Source organism: Hypanus sabinus, chromosome 17, assembly GCF_030144855.1.
Source record: "Hypanus sabinus isolate sHypSab1 chromosome 17, sHypSab1.hap1, whole genome shotgun sequence".
NCBI classification, from domain to species: Eukaryota; Metazoa; Chordata; class Chondrichthyes; order Myliobatiformes; family Dasyatidae; genus Hypanus; species Hypanus sabinus.
Window position 1 is genome coordinate 24,697,758 of NC_082722.1, and position 22,998 is coordinate 24,720,755.

Below are 22,998 nucleotides of genomic sequence, written 5' to 3' on the forward strand. Positions count from 1 at the left end.
TCACCTATTACCTGCAAGTTTGTGCCCCTGCTATCTAATTCTGGCTTCTGCTCCCTTCCTTTCCAATCCTGATGAACCATCTCAGCTAGAAACATCAACTGTTTAGTTTCCTCCACAGGTGCTGCTTGAGATCTGCTGTTCCTCCAGCGTTTTGTGTGTGTTGCTCTAGATTCCCAGCATCTGCAGAATCTCTTCTATCTGGCCCTTTGTGTTCCTCAAAGCATTTCTACAGAGCTTTAGAAACTAAAAACCTGCAAATACTGGAAATCTGATATTTAAAAAAACATGAAACACTAGCAATATTCAGTGAATTGAAGTCCAGAACATTAACTCTTTCTGGAGATGCTATCGGACCTGCTGTTGTTTGGCAGCGTTCACTGCTTTTGTGTCCTGTGTCCATGGTACAGTATAAAGGCATGTCATGGAATAAAGGGTTTCGGGATGCCCTGATACAATGATAGGCTCCAATGAAAATGTGGAGCTTGAGATCATGTAAGCTGTTGCTTGTAGTAAGCAGGAGATTTAAAAAGCAAGGGGGGATTTGTAATTAGTGAATCTATTTCTTTAAGAGCAATGAACCCCCCCCCCCCCCAGTACTATGTACTGATCTGTTGACTATGCATGCGCATAGTTTTCACTCTCTTACTGCAATGTGAATACACCAGTTAAGGCGTCTCCCACGTGCGTGCTTTTATTTAATAGCTAAGTAGTTGTACACAGACACAGCAGGGCTTGTTGGGATTTTCATACAGCTTGTCAACATTTGGGGTTATTAGGCACTTGGCAAAGTTTTTGGAGGCAATTGACAAGTTTTTTGAGAAGGTTACCATGAAACCTTCAGAAAGGGAGAGGACACTGTCAACATGGACTTTAGCAAGGCCGTTGACAAAGTCCCACCGTGTCCAAAAGGTCCAGTCGCTTGGCTTTCAGTATGAAGAAGCCAGAGAGGTGGTAGATGTTGTCTCTCTGACTGAAATCCTGTGACATTAGTGCCGGCTCTGTTGTTGCTTGTCAATTATATTAATGATTTGGATGATAATATGGTAAACTGGATCAGCAAATTTGTGGATGACACCAAGTTTGGGACATAGTGATCGGCGAGGAAGGCTATCAAAGCTTGCCGTGGAATCTGGACCAGCTGGAAAAATGGCTGATGGAATTTAATACGTGTGAGGTGTGGCACTTTGGAAAGACAAACTAGGGTAGGACATACACAGTGAATGGTAGGGCCGTGATGAGCACAATAGAACAAAGGATCTAAGAATACAGAACTATATTCCCTTGAAAGTAGTGTCACAGATAGATAGGGTCATTAATAGAGCTTTTGGCACATTGGACTCCATAACTCAAAGTACTGAATACACAAATTCAGATGTTATTTTAAAGTTGTATAAAATGGTGAGGCTAAATTTGGAGTATTGTGTGCATCTCTGGTCATCTAACTTCAGGAAAGATGTCAATAAGATTGAAAGAGTACAAAGAAAATTTGCAACGATTTTTTTCAGGACTGGAGGACCCTAGTTAAAGGGACAGGTGGAATGGGCTAGGGCTCTATTCCCTGGAGCGTAGGGAAATGGGGGGAAATTTGATAAAGTATGTACCACTGAGGCTGGCTGAGACTGGTACTAGAGGTCATAAGCTATGGGTGAAAGATGAAATATTTAGGAAGAACCTGAGGGGGAAATTCTTCACTCAGAGGGTGGTGCAGGTGTGCAGAAAGCTGGCCGCATAAGAGGTAGATATGGGTTTAATTGTAACATTGAACAGAAGTTTGGATAAGTACATGGATGGAGGGGTATAGAGGGCTATGGTCCAGATGTGGGTTGATCGGACTAGCAGAATAACAGTTTGGCATGGAGTAGAAGGGCCAAAGGGCCTATAAAAGATATAGGAGCAGTATTAGACCATTCAGCCCATTTAGTCTGCTCCAGTATTCCATCATGAGTGATTCATTATCTCTTTCAACCCCGTTCTCCTGCCTTTGATGCTTTGACTAATCAAGAACCTATCAACCTTCACTTGAAATATACTCAGTGACCTGGCATCCACAGGCAATGAATTCCACAGATTCACTACCCATTGACTAAATAAAACCCCTCTCATCTCTATTCTAAATGGATGTCTCTCTGTTCCGAGGCTGTGCACTCTGGTCCTCGACTCACCCATAGAAAACATTCTCTCCACATCCACTCTTTCTAGGCCTTCCAGTATTCAATCAGTTCCAATGAGATCCCTTGAAATTATTATAAACTCCAGAAAATACAAGCCCAGAGCTATTAAAACCTCATTATATGCTAACCCTTTCATTCCTGGAGTGATTCCTGTGAACCTCCTTTGGACCCTCTCCAATGCCATCACATCTTTTCTTAGGTAACAGGCCCAAAACTGCTCACAATACTCTTGTGCGGTCTGACCAAAGCCTTTAAACCCTCAGCATTACATCCTTGCTTTTGTATTCTAGTCCTCTCAAAATGAATGACAATATTGCATTTGCCTTCCTCACCACCAACTCAACCTGCAAGTTCGCTTTTGGGAATCCTGTATAAGGACTCACAAGTCACTTTGCACCTCTGATTTTTTAATTATATGCCCATTTAGAAAATAGTCTATGACTTTATTCCTTCTACCAAAGTGCATGAGCATAAGTTTCCCTACACAATGTTACATCTGTCATTTTCCCAATCCGTCTAAGCCCTCCAGCAGACTTCCTGCTTCCGTAACACTACCTCCACCTATCTTCATTTCATCTGCAAGCTTGGCCACAAAGCCATCATCCAAATTATTAACATATAATGTGAAAAGAAGCGGTGCCAACACTGACCCCTGCAGAACAAAACTAGTCTCTGGCTGCCAACCAGAAAAGGCCTCCTTTATTCCCCTGCCAGTCAGCCAACTTCTATAAATGTTAGCTTATTTCCTGTAATACCATGGGCCTGTAATACCTTGTTAAGCAGGCTCATGTGTGGCACTTTATCAAAGGCCTCCTGAAAATCCAACTCAACATCTGTTGACTCTCCTTTCACGAAACTGCCTGTTATTTCCTCAAAGAATTCCAACAGATTTGACAGGCAAGATTTCTACTTGAGGAAACTATGCTGACTACGGCCTATTTCATCATGTGTGTCCAAGTAATGTAAGACCTCATATTTAATGATGGACTCTAATATCTTCCCAACCTCTGAGGTCAGGCTAACCGGCCTATAATTTTCCCTTCTTAAAGAGTGGAGTGACATTTGCAATATTCTAGTCCTCCGGATCTATTCCAGAATCTAGTGACTCTTGAAAGATCATCACTAATATCTCCACAATCACTTCAGCCTCTCCTTTCTGGGGTGAAATCCATCTGGTCTATGTGACTTAACTACTTTCAAACCTTTCAACTTCCCAAGCACCACCTTCTCACTTCTGCCTCCTGACACTCTTGAATTTCTGGCATACTGCTGGTGTCTTCATAGTGTAGACTGATGCAAAATACTCATTGTTGATCTATCATTTCTTTGCCCCCATTACTAACTATCCAGTGTCATCTTCCAGCAATCCAATATGCACTCTTGCCTCTTCTTAACGTGTTATATATCTGAAAAAACTTTTAGTATCCCTTTTTATAGTATTGGCTAACTTTCTTTCATATTTCATCTTTTCTTTCTTTATGTTTTTTTTTAGTTGCCTTCTATTGGTTTTTAAAATCCTCTAACTTCTCACTAATTTTTGTTATATTATGTCTGTCTTTTGCTTTTGTACTGTCTGTGACTTCCCTAGGCAGCCACAGTTGCCTCATCCTCACTTTAGAATACTTCTTCATCTTTGGGATGTATCTATCTTGCACCTTCCAAATTGCCCCCAGAAACTCCAGCCATTGTTGTTCTGCTGTCATCACTGCTAGTGTCCTCTACCAATCATATTTGACCAACTCCTCTCTCCTGCCTCTAATTCCTTTGCTCCCACTATAATACTGATACATCTGACGTTATCTTCTCCCCCTCAAACTGAAGGGCAAATACTTTATTATGATCACCATCTCCCCAGGGTTCCTTTACCTTAAGCTCCCTAATCAAATCCAGTTCACTACACAACACCCAGTCCAGAATTCCCTTTCCCCGAGTGGGCTCAACAATGAGCTGCTCTGAAAAGCCATCCCGTGGGCATCGTACGAATACCCCCTCTTGAAATCCAGCACCAACCTGATGTTCCCAATCTACCTGCACATTGCTCTTTTTACATGCCTTTGCTATCTCCCATTTTAGTTTGTATCCCACATTCTGGCTACTGTTTGGAGGCTATATATAACTCCCACCTGAGTCTTATTGTATTTTTATTTAGAGATACAGCACGAAGTAGGCACTTCCAGCCCTTCGAGCTTCATTCTCAGCAAACCATAGCCTGATCATGGGACAATTTACAATTACCAATTGACCTACTAACCGGTACGTCTTTGAACCGTGGGTGGAAAGCGTAGCACCCAGAGGAAACCCACATATTCCACATACCAACTCCTCACGGAGGATGCTGAGAATGAACTCCAAATTCCGGCGCCCTGAGCTGTAACGGTGTTGCACTAATCACTATGTCACCATGGTACCCTCTTACCCTCTTACCCTTGCAGTTTCTTAACTCTACTCACAAGGATTCTACATCTTCCAATCCTATCTCACCTCTTTCTAAGGATTTGATTGTCCCACCCCGTCTGCCTACCTGCTTGTCCTATCGATACGAAGTGTATCCTTGGATGTTAAGCTCCCAACTATGACCTTCTTTCAGCCACGACTCAGTGATAACCATAACCATCGTACTTGCCAATCTCTAACTGCACCACTAGATCATATTCCTTATTCTGTATACTGTGTGCATTCAAATATAACGCCTTCAGCCCCATGTTTGTCACCCTTTTCAATTTTGTCCAGATGATACAATTCAACTCATCCCTCTGATTTTGCCCTCTCATCTGCCTGCCCTTCCTTAGTCTCACTACACACTACAACTGCTTGTATGCCAACTGCCCATCGTAAACCCTATCACTCTGGTTCTCATCCCCCGCCAACAGCTCTAGGAAACCTGCCCGCAGGGATATTGGTCCTCCTCGGGTTTTTGTGCTGTAATGCTCTATGATTCTTATTTGTTAATATAAATGCACTTTTGACCTTGAAGCACATTCCCAACGAGATATCCCCATTTATGGTGCATCTGACCCACAGACCTTTTCCTCTAAAGTATAATTTAATGTTTATCTATTGAAATTTCTTTTGGTTGTTACTGAGGGAGATCTTATTTTCTCTGTTTATTCACAGCAATACTTCATCCTCCTGATTATAACAGACGGTGTTATCAGTGACATGGATGAGACTAGACATGCTATTGTGCAGGCAGCTAAGCTTCCCATGTCCATCATCATCATAGGGGTTGGAAATGCTGACTTTGCTGCAATGGAGTTCCTGGATGGAGACAATAGTGTTTTACGATCATACACTGGGGAAGAAGCCACGCGGGATATTGTACAATTTGTACCATTCCGGGAATTTCGAAAGGTAAGTCTCTCTATTTATGGTTCATGTTATCTGAATGGGAGAAGCAAGGCCTTAAATCTGCTTTAGAGGAGGTAGTTTTGCCAATGCATGTTGACTATCAAATCCAATTCTCTTCCTAGCAACTCTGTGCAGTTCCCTCATTAAAGTCTGTTAAGTAGTAAGTTCTGCTTTGGTCGTTGGCCAATGCACAATAATCCACCCACCTTTCAGGATTCCCCATAATGATCAGCAGATTGAGAACCATCTTGTGGCTGGATGAAAGAGAGATCAAACTGTAAATCCTTGTCCACAGATCCAGCAACTGAGATGACACCACATCAGTGCATGCATGTGTCACACTGCTCCATAATACCATAAGATATAGCAGCAGACTCTGCCCACCATTTTATCATGACTGAGTTATTTTCCCTCTCAAACCCATTTTCCTGCCTTTTCCCCTTTCACACCTATCAACTTCCACTTTAAATATACCCAATGACTTGGCCTCCTCATTTCTGTTCTAAAGGGATGTCCTTTTATTCTATTCTATTCTGAGGCTGTGGCCTATTCCCCTAATCTCTCCCACTTTTGGAAACATCCTCTCCACATCCACACTATCTAGGCCTTTCAATATTAAGTAGGTTTCCCAATGAGATCTCCCTCGTTCTTCTAAGCTCCAGCGAGTACAGGACCAGAGCCATCAAACACGCCTCGTCCTTTAACCCTTTCATTCCCAGGGTCTTTCTCATGAGGGTGACGATGCTCTCAGGAGCAAAATCATCCTCAGCCCTTCCCAGTGCCAGCACATCCCGTCTCAGATACGGAGTCTAAAACTGCGCACAAAGACTCCGAATGTGCTCTGATCAATGCCTTACAAAGCCTCAGCATGACATCCTTGCTTTAATATTCTAGTCCTCTCAAAACCAATCTTAACATTGCATTTACCTTCCTTACCACTGACTCAACCTGCAAGTTAACCTTTAGGGAATCCTGCACGAGGGTCACCAAGTCCCTTTGTACCTCTGCTTTCTGAATTTGCTCCCGGTTTAGAAAGTAGCCTATGTCTCTATTCCTTGCACCAAAGTGCACGTCCATACACTTCCCTACACTGCATTTCATTTGCTACTTCTTTGCCCATTCTCCTAATCCATTGAAGTCCTTCTGCAGTCTCCCTGCTTCGGCAACTCTACCTGCCCCTCCACCTACCTGTATGGGTAACTATTCACTGCCCCTCACAAAGGATGGCATACAGCTGACTAACGGATGTTATTGAAAAGTTGTGTCTCTGCCAGCAATTGTGAAATTACTGAAGGACTATTATAGAGGTAAACCTCTTTACATGAGACAAATTAGTCAGTTACCATCTCCCAGAGTTAAATATACAGTAAATAAGCTATTGGTAAAATATTGCAATCATTCTTGCATTATTAAATTCATGTTGTTTCTCAGATTTATTCACAACTATCCGTATATTAATGAGTCATTTCCTGTAATGCCTGACAGCATGTTGTCCAAATCCCTGATCTCACCATGGTAAATGTCAGTTTAATTGTTGGATGTCGGTTATAGCCCAGTCAGTATAAATTATGGTAATTTGAACAGTCTCATGGCAAAGCATCTTTACACTTGTATTATTGTGTGACAAGTTCAGAATATGATGCTAACGTGGCACAAATGAGGTGCTTTGGTTTCCAATGATTGTGAGTGCCTCTCCTCTTCTGAGCCGTGTTGCTCTTTGAATGATTATTCAGACACTCCTGTTAATGCAGCTCTCATCCAGAGGTACCTTCTGTTCACTTCAGAACAAGGGCCAGTCTGGTCTACTTAAGTGCATTGCATTGGAAGCCCAAATTGCCCTCTTCATTTTCGTGTTGGTCCCATTAAGATTACAATAGCTGGCATAATCTGTTATTAAATGCACCCTATCTACTATACATTCCCATTAGATTATTGATCATCTGATTGCTTGTTATATCCCATTCAAACAAGTGCAACACGACCAATAATTGAGATTCTCATGGTAAAGTGTGTTCTGATTGGGACAGGAAGGTGGGTAAGTTACTAGGTGGTACACCTCTTCTGTCATCTTTTTGTCCTGGTACATGGACTCAAAGTTTTCAATGCCATGTCTCCACTTTGGTCAGATCTGAGCCAAGCATTCAGTGAAATGGTGGGGATGCTGTCCTGCAGGACCTCAGAAAAGAGTGTCTGTTTCAGGAGCCTGGTGTTGGGTGTGATTGGCCCAACAAGGCTGATTGTGTGTAGAAATATCTTGCTTGAAAGATCATTATTCACCCCTGCCTTATAGATATCTAAATATTAGGATATTTGTAATTAATATATATCCATAAATAGGGAGCTGTACAGACAGGACAGTTTGCACCTGAGCTGGAGGGGAAAGTGTAAACTAGGGTTGCAGGGGGATGGGACCCAGAGTGCCAGGGAAGATAGTAGTCTGGTTGTGAGGAAAGATGTTAAGCCTACATACAAAGATAGGAATTGGAAGGTCGAGCATGGTGGGAATAATGTTTTGAGTTGCATCTATTTCAATGCAAGGAGTATTGTTGGTAAGGTAGATAGGCTTAGAGGATGGATCAGCATGTGGAGTTATGACATTGTAGCCATTAGTGAAACTCGATTGCTAGAGGGGTGGGACTGGAAGCTCAATGGTCTGGGGTTCTGTTGTGTTTAGAGAGTGAGGGGTTAAAAGGGGGAGGGGTGGAAGTTTCGTGGCAATTCTCAGACAGGGCAGACTGGAGGGCTCATCTACTGAGGCTATATGGGTGGAATTGAGGAATAATAAAGGAATGACCAGGTTAATTGAATTATAATTTAGACCATTCAATAGTCCATAGGATTTAGAGGAACAAATTGTAGAGAGATAGCAGAAAATTGCCCAAAAAAAGGTTGTGATAGAAGGTGATTTTAACCTTACTCATATTGACTGGGACTCCCATACTGTAAAAGGGCAGGAAGAGATAGAGTTTGTCAAATGTGTTCAAGAAAGTTTCCTTAATGATTGTACAGAAGTCCCAACTAGGGAGAGTACAATACTGGGACTTCTATTAGGGAAGAAGATAGAGCAGGTGACAGAAATGTATTTAGGGGAACTCTTAGGATCGAGTGATCATAGTTCCGTTAGTTTCAAGACAATTATGGAAAACAATAGGTCTGGTCTAAATTGGAGAAAGGCCAAGTTTGATCATCAGAAATGTTTCTGGCAAGTGTAGATTGGGATTTATTATTTTCTGGAAAAGGGATGCTTGGTAAGTGGGAGGTGCTCAAAAGTGATGTACACTGTATTGAGAGTACAGGGTTTGTATGTTCCTGTCAGATTAAAAGGCAAGGCTACCAAGTTTAGGAAATTTTGGTTTTCAAGAGATATTGAGACCCTGGTTAAGAAGGAGGAGAAAGTGTAGGCAGCAAGAAACAAATGGGGTAATTGAGTGCAAGAAATGAAAGAGAACATTTAAGAGTGAAATCAGAAGAGCTAAAAGAAGGTATTACGTTGCTCTTGAAGACGAGGTGAAGAACTCCAAAGGCTTCTGCAGATATATTAAGAGCAAAAAGATAGCAAGGGACAAAATTTGTCTTCTTAAAAATCAGCATGGTTATCTATGGAGCTGAAAGAGATGGGGGAGATCTTGACTGGATTTTTTTACAACTGTATTTACTCAGGAGATGGACACGGAGTCTATATAATTAAGACAAACAGACAGTGAGGTCATGGACTGTATATGAGTTGCAGAGGAGGAGGTGCTTGCAAATTAGGGTGGATAACTCCCCGGGCCCTGACAAGGCATTGCCTTCAACCTTGTGGAAGGCCAGAAATTACAGGGGCCCTATAGAGATGTTAGCTAAAGGTGAGGTGCTGCAGGATTGGAGGATGCTGTTGTGATGGAAATGAGAAAGATTCTTTGGGTTTCAAAGGCGAGAACTCTGGACACACAGTGCTAATAATAAGGAGTTTATTTACAAGGGGAGAAAAAGCTTGGGAACAATACAAGCGGCTACAATATTCACACAAATGCGCTTAGAATAGAGGAGCGTGGGAAAGGTCATGTCGGCAGTACAATACATTGGAAAACGGTGTGGGGACAGAGTACAGGTACACATACAAGCAAGGTAAAAGTAACTATGATACCTGCCTCCCCTTGACTATGGGCAGGCACGGCTCTTTGCTAAAGGGACAACAATAAACGCTCCCACAACCCTATTCAATGCACACCTTACCACGTGTCTCCAGCGCTGTTCTGCAGTCTTCCTTATAACTGCATTGATATGTTGGGACCAGGTTAGATCCTCAGAGATCTTGACCCCATACACCTGCCTTCTTGCCATATCCTTTGATTCCCTGACTGATCAGGAAACTATCAATTTCCGCTTTAAATATACCCACGGAAATAGCCTCCACAGCAGTCTCTGGCAAAGCATTCCATAGATTCACTACCCTCTAGGTAAAAAAATTCTCCTCACCTCTGTTCTAAGAGGACACCCTTCAATTTTGAGACTGTTATATTGCATTTGGCTTCTTCACCACCAACTCAACCTGCAAGTTAACCTTTAGGGTGTTCTGCACAAGACTCCCAATTCCCTTTACATCCTAGATTTTTGGATTTTTTTCCCAGTTTAGAAATTTTTTTCCCAGTCTGTACATTTATTTCTACTACCAAAGTGCATGACCATGCATTTTCCAACATTGTATTTCATTTGCCACTTTCTTGCCCATTCTCCTAATCTGTCTAAGTCCTTCTGCATCCTACCTGTTTCTTCAACACTACCTGCCCCTTCACCAATCTTCATATCATCTGGAAACCTGGTAACAAAACCATCTATTGCATCATCTAAATTATTGATATGCAGCATAAAAGGAAGCGGTCCCAACACCGACCTCTGTGGAACACCACTAGTCACTGGCAGCCAAACAGACAAGGGTCCTTTTATTCCCACTCACTGCCTCTTACCAATCAGCCAAAGTTCTAAACATGCCAGTAACTTTCCTGTAGTACCATGGACTCTTAATGTGGTAAGCAGTCCCATGTGTGGCTCCTTGTCAAAGGCCTTCTGAAAGTCCAAATATACAACATCCACTGCATCCCCTTTACCGATCCTACTTGTAATCTTCTCAAAGAATTCCAATAGGTTTTCTAGGCAAGATTTTCCCTTATGGAAACCATGCTGACTTTGTCCTACCTTTTCCTGTGTCTCCAAGTACTCCATAACCTTATCCTTAATAACTGACTCCCAGCATCTTTCCAACCAGTGAGGTCAGGATAACCAGTCTATAATTTCTTTTCTGCTTCCTTCCTCTTAAAGAGCGGAGTGCAATTTTCCAGTCCTCTGGCACCATGCCAGGGTCCAATGATTTTTGAATGCCTCCACAATCTCTACTGCTACCTCTTTCAGAACCCCAGGGTGCAGTTCATGTGGTTCAGGTGACTTATGTACCCTTAAGGTCTTTCAGCTTTTTGAGCACCATCTCCCTTGTAATAGTAACTGCACAGACTTCTCTTCCCTCACACCCTTCAACATCTGCAACACTGCCTAGTGTCTTCCGTAGTGAAGACTAATGCAAAATACTCATTAAGTTCATCTGCCATCTCCTTGTCCCCCATTATTATTCCCCTGGCCTCATTTTCCAGCGATCCTGTATCCACTCTCATCTCTCTCATATTTTTTTCCACACACTTGAAGAAGCTTTTATTATCCACTTTGATATTGTTTGCTAGCTTGCTTTCATATTTCATCTTTTTCCTCCTAATGACTCTTTTAGTTGCTCTCTGTAGGTTTTTAAAAGCTTCCCAATCTTCCCACTAATTTTTGCTTTGTTGTATGCCCTCTTTTTTGCTTTGATGGTTGTACTATTCTGCCATTTGAGTTCTTCTTCATTTTTGGAATACATCTATTCTGTACCTTCCTCATTTTTCCCAGAAACTGATGCCATTGTTGCTCTGCTGTCATTCCTGCCAATTTACTTTGAACAACTCCTCTCTCATGTTGTGATCACTGCCTCCTAAGGATTATTTTATCTTGAACTCCCTAATCACCTTCGGTTCATTACATAACACTCAACCCAGTATAGCTGATCCCCTCACTGACAATGACAAACTGCTCTAAGAAGCAATCAACAAACTCACTCTTGAGATCCATTACCAACCTGATTTTCTCAATTGACCTGCATATTGAAATCTTCCATGACAATCATAACATTTCCCTTTTGACACCCCTTTTCAATTTTCCGTTGTAATCGTCCACATCTCAGCTACTGTTGGATTGCCTATATATAACTGCCATCAGGGGCCTTTTACCCTTGTAGTTTGTGAACTCAACCCACAAGGATTCAACATCTCCCAATCCTATGCCACATCTTTCTACTGATTTGATGCCATTTTTTACCAGCAGAGCCATGCCACCCCATCTGCCTACCTTCCTATCCCTCTGATACAACGTACAACATTCAGCTCCAACTACAGTCATCCTTCAGCCACAGTTCAGAGATGGCCACAACATCATACCTTTAATAGTGCAACAAGATCATCCACCTTATTTCTTATACTCCATGCATTGAGATATAACATTTTGAATACTCTATATATGCACTGATACCTGCTGCCATTTTGTCCTACTATCTGCTTGCCCTTCCTGACAGTCTGACCAAATGCTATCTTTGATTTTTTTACCATCTGTCCAATCCCAAGTCCCTTCACTCCAGTTCCCATCCTTTTCCCAAATTAGTTTAAACCCTCCTAACAACTCTAGCAAACCTGCTCGCAGGAATATTGGTCCCCCTTGGTCCAGGTGCAACCCATCACTTTTGTACTGGTCATATCTCCCCCAGAAGAGATCCCAATGATCCAAGAACCTGAAGCCTTGCCCCCTGCACCAGCTTCTCAGCCACGCATTTATCTGCCAAGTCATTCTGTTTCTATACTCACTAGTGTGTGGCAAGAGTAATCCAGAAATTACTACCCTGATTAGATACAGTCAACATGGCTCTGTGCATTTTAGGTTGTGTCTAACCAACCTTATAGAGATTTTGAAGAAGTTACCCAAATATGTTGGTGAAGGAAAGGCATTGGATGTTTTATATATGGACTTTAGCAAGGCCTTTACCAAGGTCCTACAAGGGAGGTTGGTTAAGAAGGTTCAGCCACTTTCAGCATCAGGTAGTAAATTGGGTTTGACATTGGCTTAGGAGGAGAGCCAAGAATGCTAATAGATGGTTGCCTCTCTGACAGATGGTCTGTGACTATTGGCGTGCCACAGGGATTGGTGCTGGCCCCTTTTTTGTTTGTCATCTTCATCAATAATTTTGGATGATAATGTAAACTGGATTAGCAAATTTGCAGATGACACCAAATTTGGGATTGTGTAGTGGGCAGCAAGGAAGGGTATCAAAGCTTGCAGCAGAACCTGGACCAGCTGGGATGAAAAGTGGCAGACGGAATTTAATGCAGACAAGTATGTGGTGTTGCGCTTTGGGAGGACAAACCAGGGTAGGACTTACACATGAGGGCACTGAGGAATGTGGTGGAACAGAAGGATTTGGGTATACAGATCCATAATTCATTGAAAGTGGAATCATAGCTAGATAGGATTGTAAAGAGAGCTTTTGGCACATTGGCCTTCAGAAATCAAAGTATTGGGTACAGGAGGTGGGATGTACATTGATGTGTAAGATGTTGGTGAGACCAGATTTGGAGTCTTTTATGCAGTTCTGCTTACTCACCTACACAAAAAATATCAATAAGATTGTAAGAGTGCAAAGAAAATTTACAAGGATGTTGCTCGGGTTAAAGGACCTGAGTTACAGTTAAGGTTGAATAAATTAGGACTTTTATTCCCTAGAGTGTAGGAGAATGAGGGGAGATTTGATAGATGTATAGACAGGATAAATACACTGAGGATGGGTGAGACTTTAACTAAAGATTATAGGTCAAGGGTGAAAAGTAAAATACTTGCAGGGAACATGGGGGAGAACTTCTTCACTTAGGGCAGTGAGAGAGTGGAATCAGCTGTCAGTGCAAGTAGAGAGGCAGGTTTGATTTCAACATTTAAGAGTTGTTTGGATAAGTACATGGATTGAAGGGGTATAGAGGGCAATAGTCTAGGTGCAGATTGATGGGATTAGGCAACTATCTCATCACAGACTAAATGGGCTCTATGACTCTATTTGAAAAATTGAGGAAATTGATGGTTCTGACACAGAGGAAGAATTGAGGCCAGCGTAGATCAATCAAGATCATATTATTTGGCAGTTTTGAGGAGCCTGATGGCCCACTCCTGCTCCTGAGAGGTCGCATTGGGACACATATCCTTCTCGTGGATTTCACAAAGACAGCATTGGCTGAACAACTCCAATGCTGTGAGTTACCTACTGTGCAGACTCTTGGTGTTAGAAGTGCACAGGAAGGCAAGGATCACCATGGCCGGGGACGGGGAGCTTCGGCTGGGTTCGAGTTGCCCTGTATGGTCACTGGCTGAAGCTGGTTCTGGAATGGAGGTGATCCAGGTTGAACCGTTTCTCACTTGTCCTGTAAGTTAGCCTCTTTCCAGTAGAAAGTTGGCTGGAGTTAAGGTGGAGCATTGCAGTAAGAAAGTCTAAAGAAAGCTTCAGATTGATGGCATGGCTTTGCCTGACAAAGATCTGCTTGAGACTGTGTCTGTTGCAATCCCATTGCTTAGGATCTCAGCTTGCATGCTGCTGTGAAGCAGATGTGCAGTGTAATGGAGATGAAATTCCACAGACATCTACATTTGAGAAAGATGCTCCAGAGTTGCTCTTGATTGAGAGAGTGAAAGTCTTGAGAGATGAAAAAAGTATATAGAAAATGTTTGAAACTACTCTCTCAATACATGAGTGTCATTATGACTTATATAAGAGGATCAAAAATTAAGAAATGGAAGGAGGAGTAGACCATTCAGCCTCACATCATTCAGCATGGTCGTAGCAGAACTTTCATGTTCTGACCACAAATATCAACTTAATATTGCTCTTTGTCTCGAATATACTCAGCCACTGAGCCTCCTTGGCCCTCTTGGGTAGAGGAATCCAAAGATTCTGGGTGAAAAGTTTCTCCTAATGTCTATCCTGGACAGGGAAAGAGACTATCCAAGACTGTAACCTGTTTCAGACACCCCAGAAAGAGGAAGGATTGGCAGGATGCATCACTCCTGCATGCACCCTGCCAATATCCTTGACTTTTGCTTGTTTCAACAACATCATCTCTCAGTTATCTAAACAGAGCTATAGACCCAGTTGGCTTAATCTCTCACAACCCAACCATTCTCAGGAATCAAGATGGTGAGCTTCTGTTGCAACTATATCCTTCCTTACACAATATTCCAGATCTGGTTTCACAGAGTCTGATATCATTGGAGCAAATTGTATGTTGCATTTAAGTATTCTTGCATTAGAGGCTATCAATCCATTTGCCTTTTTAATTGCCTGCTAGACCTACGGATTACTCTGTAGGTCTGTACTCCGAGACCCCAACGAGTGGCACCTTTCAGGTCCTCACTATTTAAAAAGTGCTCTGTCTTTCTGGGGGTTTTTTCAGGGTGTATAATCTCACATTTTTCTACATTATATTTTATCTGCCATGTCCTTCCCCATTCACTTTACCTGTCAGGATTGCAAATTGAAGTCTCTTCAGTACTACCTGTCTTTCTGACATTAGCAAATATGTATTATATTTGAACCTACCATACAAATTATTGATGTGGATTGTCAACAGCTGAAGCCTCAGTACCAATTCTTTGAAGCACCTTACCACCCACAGCCTCGCAAACCAAAACCGACTTCTCATTCATTCTCACTGTTCTCTGTTCATTAGCCTATTCCCAGTCCTCCCAATATATTGCTCCCAATTTTAGTAGCCTGTTATGATGCCTTATCAATGGTCTACTGAAAGAAAAGGTAAAGTGGACTTCAGTTAATTGAGACACTTCGGAATTAATACATTTTGGCCAATCAATTGGTTGCCCAATTAGTCAAAGTTTCATGAAAATAGTTAAAAATGCATAAAAAAAAGACAAACAAATTGTAACAAATTGTGCATTTAAGTGAACTACTGAGCAAATGAGAACATTATTCATAGTACTATAAAATTGTGGAATTCATCCATTATACGCAATAAAAATTTGCAGACACTAGTGCAGATAATGGACAGCTTTCCTACAACCGTTTCAATGATTGTATCTTCCTAATCTTCATCTTCATTGTAAAATGACAAAAAACATCGCTTTTTGAACACAAACACATGCATTCAATGCTATTTAAAAACTATTTGCTCTCAGCATGTTGTAGCATCTACCGGCCACATAAGTTTACACAAATGACACTGGGTAGAAAATGTTTGTTAAATCCCCTGCCCCAATTAAGTGGCGTAGTGTCCTAAATACATGAAGGGAATCCCAGCTATTTTCTTTATTTGTTTTTATTCTTTAAGAGTTGTCCCTAATAAGCGGTTGCCCTGATTAGCTGATGGTCCAATTAACCAGAATCCACTGTATGTATCAACTGATTGCCCCTCATTAACTCCAACAGCACAAACTCAACAAATCTTGGTGTTTCCTTGGGTGCTGCAGGAGAGGGCTCTGGCAAATACAGAACATTGAACTTCAAGGTTACTGTGTGGCATAGAAAGAAGCGATTGCATCCGGTAGACATTGAACAGCTGTTGGATGCTAGTGGGGAAAAGGACAGAGGTCAAGGAGGGTAAGAAGAAATTGTACACAATTGGTAGAGTCATGTAGGACATTTGTGACTTCAGTTGAGAATAATGCTTAACTTTGGAATCCAATAACTGACCTCATGAATCACTCTAGCTCAGCAAACAGGACTCTTTCTACAGTTGTGCAGAATTCTGTAAATTGTTCTACAATTCACAATCTCACCTTGATTTGAAGCACCATGATTGTGGTTCAATGAATGAAAGACTGGTGGCAGTGACAAAAGATAACAGCAACAATCCTCATCAACAAAGGGCACTTTCCTTCTTAAAAGAAATCACTCGAATCAATTACTCTATTGCCTTCTACATTTCCAACCTACTCAAGCATTTAGAGATGGAAGATTATGACATGCAGAGCCAAGGACGTCACTGCATGAATGTTGTTGCTGTCCTCAATCTTGGTCAAGAATGTTTTCATCCATGCAGGAAATGAGAGAAATCTCAGCCTCTGGCCGAGCCGCTGAATCTAAGCACATGCAGAACTGTTGCTAGTATTTAATCCTGTAGCCACTGGCTAGAAGAGTGATGTTTCAGCCTTAATGCTGTCAGATGTCTTTGTTTTGTTTACTTCACCTCACTTCCATGGACCAAAATTCAGAGCTGTGACTTCCTTAAATCTCGTGCACATTAGAGGCAAACTAGAACATTCTCTGATTTTGCAATCAATTGCCACGTGAAAATACACATTTCATTTTCTGTTTTTGCAAAGAATGAATGCAGTGGCAACACGTGAAGAAAGCCTAAACTTTTTGCCGCTGTATGAAGCAGCATCTCTGCTGTAGAAACAAGGTTCCGACTAGACACCGGCCCCAACACCTTAAGGGAGGATTATCTTGCCTGTCAGCAGAAGCAATATTAAGCTGCAAATCCACCAAGGGATAATAGTTAGAGTATAATAGTTACTCTCATGAATGCCCTCAATCCTAGCACTGCACAACAGTAATCACTTTAGAATGTGAACTCTTTGATTGGCAGTGGGAATAACTTGTTTCCCACTTCTGTGAGTCAATCAGTTTTCAGTTCAGGTAGTTGTGGCGCGGATCAACACTGTGCTATTTGTCACTTGCCCTACGTCTGGTATCGTGTGTAAGCCACTGCCTCTGTCAGCATCGTGGAGCAGCTAGTAGAGCCTCTTCTGCTCCACAGCCTCAGCAACCTGGGTTTGAACCCAACTTTTGGTACTGTACAGGGGGGGCCTGATCTGATTGGAGTAAAGTATAGGGGAAACGTCCATGGTAAGTTCTTTTAGACAGAGTGTGGTGGGTAGAGACATTTAAGAAACTTTTAGATAGGCACATGGATGACAGAGAAATGAAGGGCTTTGGAGGAGGGAAGGGTTAGACTGATCTTGAAGTAGGTTAAAAGGTTGGCACAACATTCTGGGCTGGAGTACCTGTACTGTGCTGTAATGCTCTGACACTGACACCACTACCCTGACTGAGATAGGACAGGAGAGAGACCGACAGCTGGAGGAACAAGGTGGCTACACCCTCGGCAGCAAAGCCTAACAGGAAGAGGAGTCTTCCAGAGAGAGGTTTGAGCTCTTGAACTCATGCTGTCTACACCAAACTCAATGCCAAATTAAACTCAATCTCTTCTGCCTGCGCATGATCCATATCTGTGTATTCCCTGCACGTTCATGCTTCTATATGTAAACGCCCCTAAAATGTGACTTTCATATCTGCTTACACCAGTATTCTTGGTAGCACATTCCAGGTATGTATCACTTTCAGTACAAATTAAAGAACTTGATCCAAACATCTCCTTTAAACTTCTGTCTTTGACCTTAAATGGATATGCTCCAATATGTGACATTTCTATCTTCAGAAAATGATTTGACTATCTACATTAGGTTTCCCCTCAGCCTCTGGCAATCCAGCAAACAATAATCCAGGTTTATTATCCAATCTCTCCTCTTTCCTGCCCCTTTAATCCACACAGCATCACGTTAAATCTCTTCTGTACACTTTCAAAGTTTCTACCTCTTTTCTGTATTAGGGGGAACCAGAATCGCACACAATATTTCAATTGCAGCCTAAGCAAAAGTTTATAAAGCCCCAACGTGACAGTTTTATCTATATTCAGTGCCCCAGCCAATGAAGACAAGCATGCCAGACACCTACTTGCATCGCTGTCAAGAATTAGCTTGTTTGGCATTACCCTGACTCCCTTAAGCTGCCCACGGAAATCAACTTCCATCATGCCATTACTTTGTGATGGCATGAAAGCCACAATCCTAATTCTTTGAGGAAGTGACAAATGATAAAGGTGAGGGCAGAGCACTGGATGTGTTGTATATGGATTTCCCTAAGGCATTTGCCCATGGTAGGCTCATTCAGAAAATCAGGAGGCATGGGATCTTGGGAAACCTGGCTGTACGGATACAGAATTGGCTTGACCACAGAAGGCAGAGGCTGATAGTAAATGGAGTGTATATTGCTTGGAGGCCAATGACCAGTGCTGTTCCACAGGGATCCCCGCTCTTTGTGATTTTTATAAATGATTTGGATATGAAGAAGTAGAAGGGTGGGTTAGTAAGTTTGCAGATGGCATGATGGTTGGTGGTGGTGTGCATCATGTAGAAGGTTGTTGTGGTTTACAGTGATAGAATGCAGAGCTGGGCTGAGAAGTGGTAGATGGATCTCAATCTGGAAAAGTGTGAAGTGATTCACTTTGGAAAGTCAAACATGAAGGCAGGATACAGGGTTAGTGGCCAGGATTCTTAACAGAATGGAGGAACAGCGGGATCTTGGGGTTCATGTTCATCGACCCCTCAAACTTGTAGGAGAAATTTGGAAGAGTGGCTGAGGAGGCATATGGTGTACTAGCCTTCATCATTCAGGGAATCTGGTCCAAGAGCCACAAGGTAATGTTGCAGCTCAGTAAAGCTCTAGTTAGACCACACTTGGAGTATTGTAATCACAAACAAGAGAAAATCTGCACCGTTGGAAATCCAAGCAACACACACAAAATGCTGGAGGAACTCAGCAGGCCAGGCAGCATCTATGAAAAAGAGTACAGTCGACGATTTGGGATGAGATCCTTCAGCAGGAGGGGTCTCAGCCTGAAACATCAACTTTTTTTGTTGCCTGACCCGCTGAGTTCCTCCAGCATTTTGTGTGTGTTGCTTGGAGTATTGTGTTCAATTCTGTAGTCTCATTATAGGAAGATGTGGAAGGTATAGAGAGGGTGAGTAAAGATTTACTAGGATACTGCCTGGATAACCGAGCATGTCTTATGAGGATAAGTTGGACAAACTATGGTTTTTCTCCTTGGAGAAAAGGAGGCGACTTGATAGAGGTGTACAAGATGATAAGAGGCGTAGACTTTTTCCCAAGGTGGAAGGACATAACTTTAAGGTGTTGGAGCAGAAATAGGGAGAACGTTAGAGGCAGGTTTTGTTTTTTACACAGAGAGAGGTGGGAGTGTAGAATGCACTGCTGGGGTGGTGATAGAGGCAGATACATTAGGAATACAAGAGGCTCTTAGGCATATGAATAAAAGAAAAATGGAGGGCCATGGGGGAGGTAAGGGTGGGATTAATCTTGAAGTAGGTTAAAATATTGTGGACTGAATGCCTGTACTCTGCTGTACTCTTTAATGCCATAAGCAACACACCCAGAACAAAGCCAGTCTCAGCTGAAGACCGGCAGTGAACGAGGCTGCATTGTTGCTCCGAGGTTCCATTCAATCCTTTCCTACAGCAATGCTACACCTCACCTCCAACAAGTTTGCTGCCAGAGTAGAAATAGTCCTCGCAGCTAATGTAAAACTATCCAAACACAGCAACTGCAATCCAGAACTTCAGTAGCTGAGCTGCAGGGACTAATCAGTGTATTTTTTTGCGATATTAATCTTGAAATGTAATTAAATGCAAGAATATAATTTAAAAGAATTAAAGCATCCCTCTGCTCTGTTTCCTGCTATGGAAATTTCTCTCTCTTTTAACCTGTTTTAAAACCCATTTTATGTTTCAGTATTTTTATTGACTGTCTTCTACCTGCTACTCACTTTTCTTTAAAGAACGGAGCAGTTCTTTATATTTTAAATGGACTTTGATTTGTGCTGATGTTTCTTTTTATGATGGCACAACAAAAGATTCACTTCATTATAATTGCTATTGGCACATAGTATCGGGCAGGCTATTTAGCCCTGCTGGTTGATTTCAATATTCAGTTGGGTCATGACTGAATCTAAGTTCCAATTCACAGCCTGTGCTCCCTCTTTGTAGGGCTGTCGATTTCATTGGCATGGTATCCACAGGAGTTCGGGGAGAAGCGTTCAAATTTTTACTAGTGTATGTGGATAATGCCATTGAGAGAAGTCGCAAGGCAAAGCTCCAATTGTAAGATCTTGCCACTCGTGAAGATTACTGTACTATAAAAGCTCTTTATTCCCTTTGGTGATATCCATTTAGTAGACTCTCAACTTCCACCATTTGTGAGAATATAAATTGAGTTTTTGCACTCTTTATAATTAATCTCCTGAAGCCTGGTGTAATTTTATTTCAAGGCCAGTATAACTTTTGCAGTACAGTGCTTAGGCTGATCAGTCTGCTAATAGGCTCTGTACAACTGAAGCATCACACTTGCAAATTTTTATTCCATACTTATTGGAATAAAGGTCTACTTTTCATTACCTTTTAAAATAATATTTGTACCTATGCACTCATTTTTAGTAACAATTACATACAAATTCTCCCACTGCTCCATGGTAACTAGTCACTCAGCTTTAAAAATTAAACTGATTTGTGTACCATCGACCTAAAGTTGACTTTCCTGCATTAAGCTTATTTTAAGCTACTTATATCTTTAACCCAAAAAGTTTAAGTTGGGCAAATGTTACCTACCATTCACATATTGCTTTTTCAGTTTCTCCAAGCTTGATTGTCAGTCACTCAGCTTCCGATGAGTTTCCAGAACCCCTTCTTATAAAAGATGTTCAACCGATAGAAATCATATTAAATCAGAAAGAGCTTGTTGTTAACCATGTAGGAGTATAATAACTTATATTCCTCACATAAATTGATCATGTACGGAGTTTACGATTTTTAGGTTTTTCAGTTAATGTTATAACAAACCCTATGAGATGCCGTAATGGCTCCTTTATCAGAAACCATGTGGACTATTTTTATACATCAAGTTCCTCCTGTCCTGACCTCCCACCCCATGAGCCTCCACATCCAACACTTCATTCTCCTGCAACTTCTGCCATCTCCAAAGAGATCCTATCACCAAACACAACTTTCCCAACCCCCACTCTCTGCTTCCCACAGGGATATCTCCCTCCGTGATTCCCTTGTCCATCCATCCCTCCTGGCATTTATCCCCGCAAACAGCCAAAGTGCCCATTCATCTCCTCCCTCACCTTCATTCAGGGTCCCGGACAGTCCGTCCAAGTGGGGCAACACAAATCAGGTGGGGTTGTTTATTATATCTGGTGCTCCTGCTGAGGTCTCCTCTATGGTGGTGAGACCCATCGTAAATTAGGGGACTCCCTTGTTGAGCACCTCCGCTCCGCCCGCCAAAAGCAGAACTTCCTGGGGGCCAAACATTTTAATTCTGATTTTTGTTCCAACGTGTTGGTCCATGGCTTCCTCTTGTGTCACGATGAGGCTACCCTCAAAGTAGAGGAGAAACACCCTATATTCCTTCTGGGTAGACTCGAACCTGAAGGCACAAATATCAATTTGTCCTGCCAGTACAAAAAATTCCCTCACCCTCCCCTCTTCTTCTGTTCCCCACTCTGGCCTCTCACCTCTTCTCATCTATCACCTTCCCCCTGGTGCCCCTGCTCCTGCCCTTTCTCTTATGGTCTACTCTTCTCTCCTATCAGATTCCTTCCTCTCCAGCCCTTTGCCTTTTCCATCCACGTGGCTTTACCTTTTACTTTGTAGTTATCCTTCTTCTCATCCCTCCACCTTTTTCATTCTGGGGTCTTCCCCCTTCTTTTCCCAGTCCTGAAGAAGGGTCTTGGCCAGAAACATCAACCGCTTGTTCATTTCCATAGATGTTGCCTGACCTGCTGAGTTCCTCCAGCATTTTGTGTGTGTTGCTTTGGATTTCCAGCACCTGCAGAATTTCTTGTATTTATACATCAAAAGATGCTCAATGAATACTAACATTAGTTTGAAACAATGCAAGCTGAGGATTCCTTTATATATTGTGTCCTTTTTCAAATGCTAACTAGCAGTTTATAGACGAAGATTAAACCTTTTTCTTCTTTTTCTCTCTGTTATTCAGGCTCCTAAAGAAACGTTGGCCAAATCTGTCCTAGCAGAACTACCCCAGCAAGTTGTTCAGTACTTCAAGCAAAGAAACCTTCCACCGGTTAATCCTGATTCAGCCTAACACCAAACCTGATTTCCTTCAAACTTGCATGACTCCTGACCAGCCCAGCTGAAAATGTTTACAAAATCTCTGCATGTTTTGCAGCAAATAGCACATTTGTAACATTTTGTTTCCATTGCTTTTAAAAAATATTTCAACGACTCAATTTGTTTGTAAGAACAATCTGGTGCTTTGTAAAAGCATGACGATTAACACTAAGTAAAAGTGGTCAACTCTTTTCCTTGTCACCACTGTTAAAAGTATTGAATGTATCTTTGTATTTTTGGGTGTTACATATCTGATTTTCTTTCAATTGTTAAACAAAACACTGAAAATAATATTACCAACTTGCAAAAAGGATAAGGGATAAATTCTCTCATTTTGTGTATACATTGTCCGTATGATTAAATAAACTGTACTTTTGTCAAGATA

At 41.9% G+C, this 22,998-nt stretch overlaps 1 protein-coding gene across 3 annotated transcripts in view; it reads left to right on the forward strand.

Moving 5' to 3' along the window:
- cpne2 (copine II) overlaps window positions 1–22,998 on the forward strand; it is a 251,142-nt gene extending 228,144 nt beyond the window's left edge. For all 3 annotated transcript variants that reach the window (XM_059992684.1, XM_059992683.1, XM_059992685.1), the window contains 2 exons: window positions 5,286–5,522; window positions 22,480–22,998. In XM_059992684.1, the coding sequence (XP_059848667.1) occupies window positions 5,286–5,522; window positions 22,480–22,587 (345 nt within the window). In that variant the 3' untranslated portion in view covers window positions 22,588–22,998. The remainder of the gene's footprint in view (window positions 1–5,285; window positions 5,523–22,479) is intronic.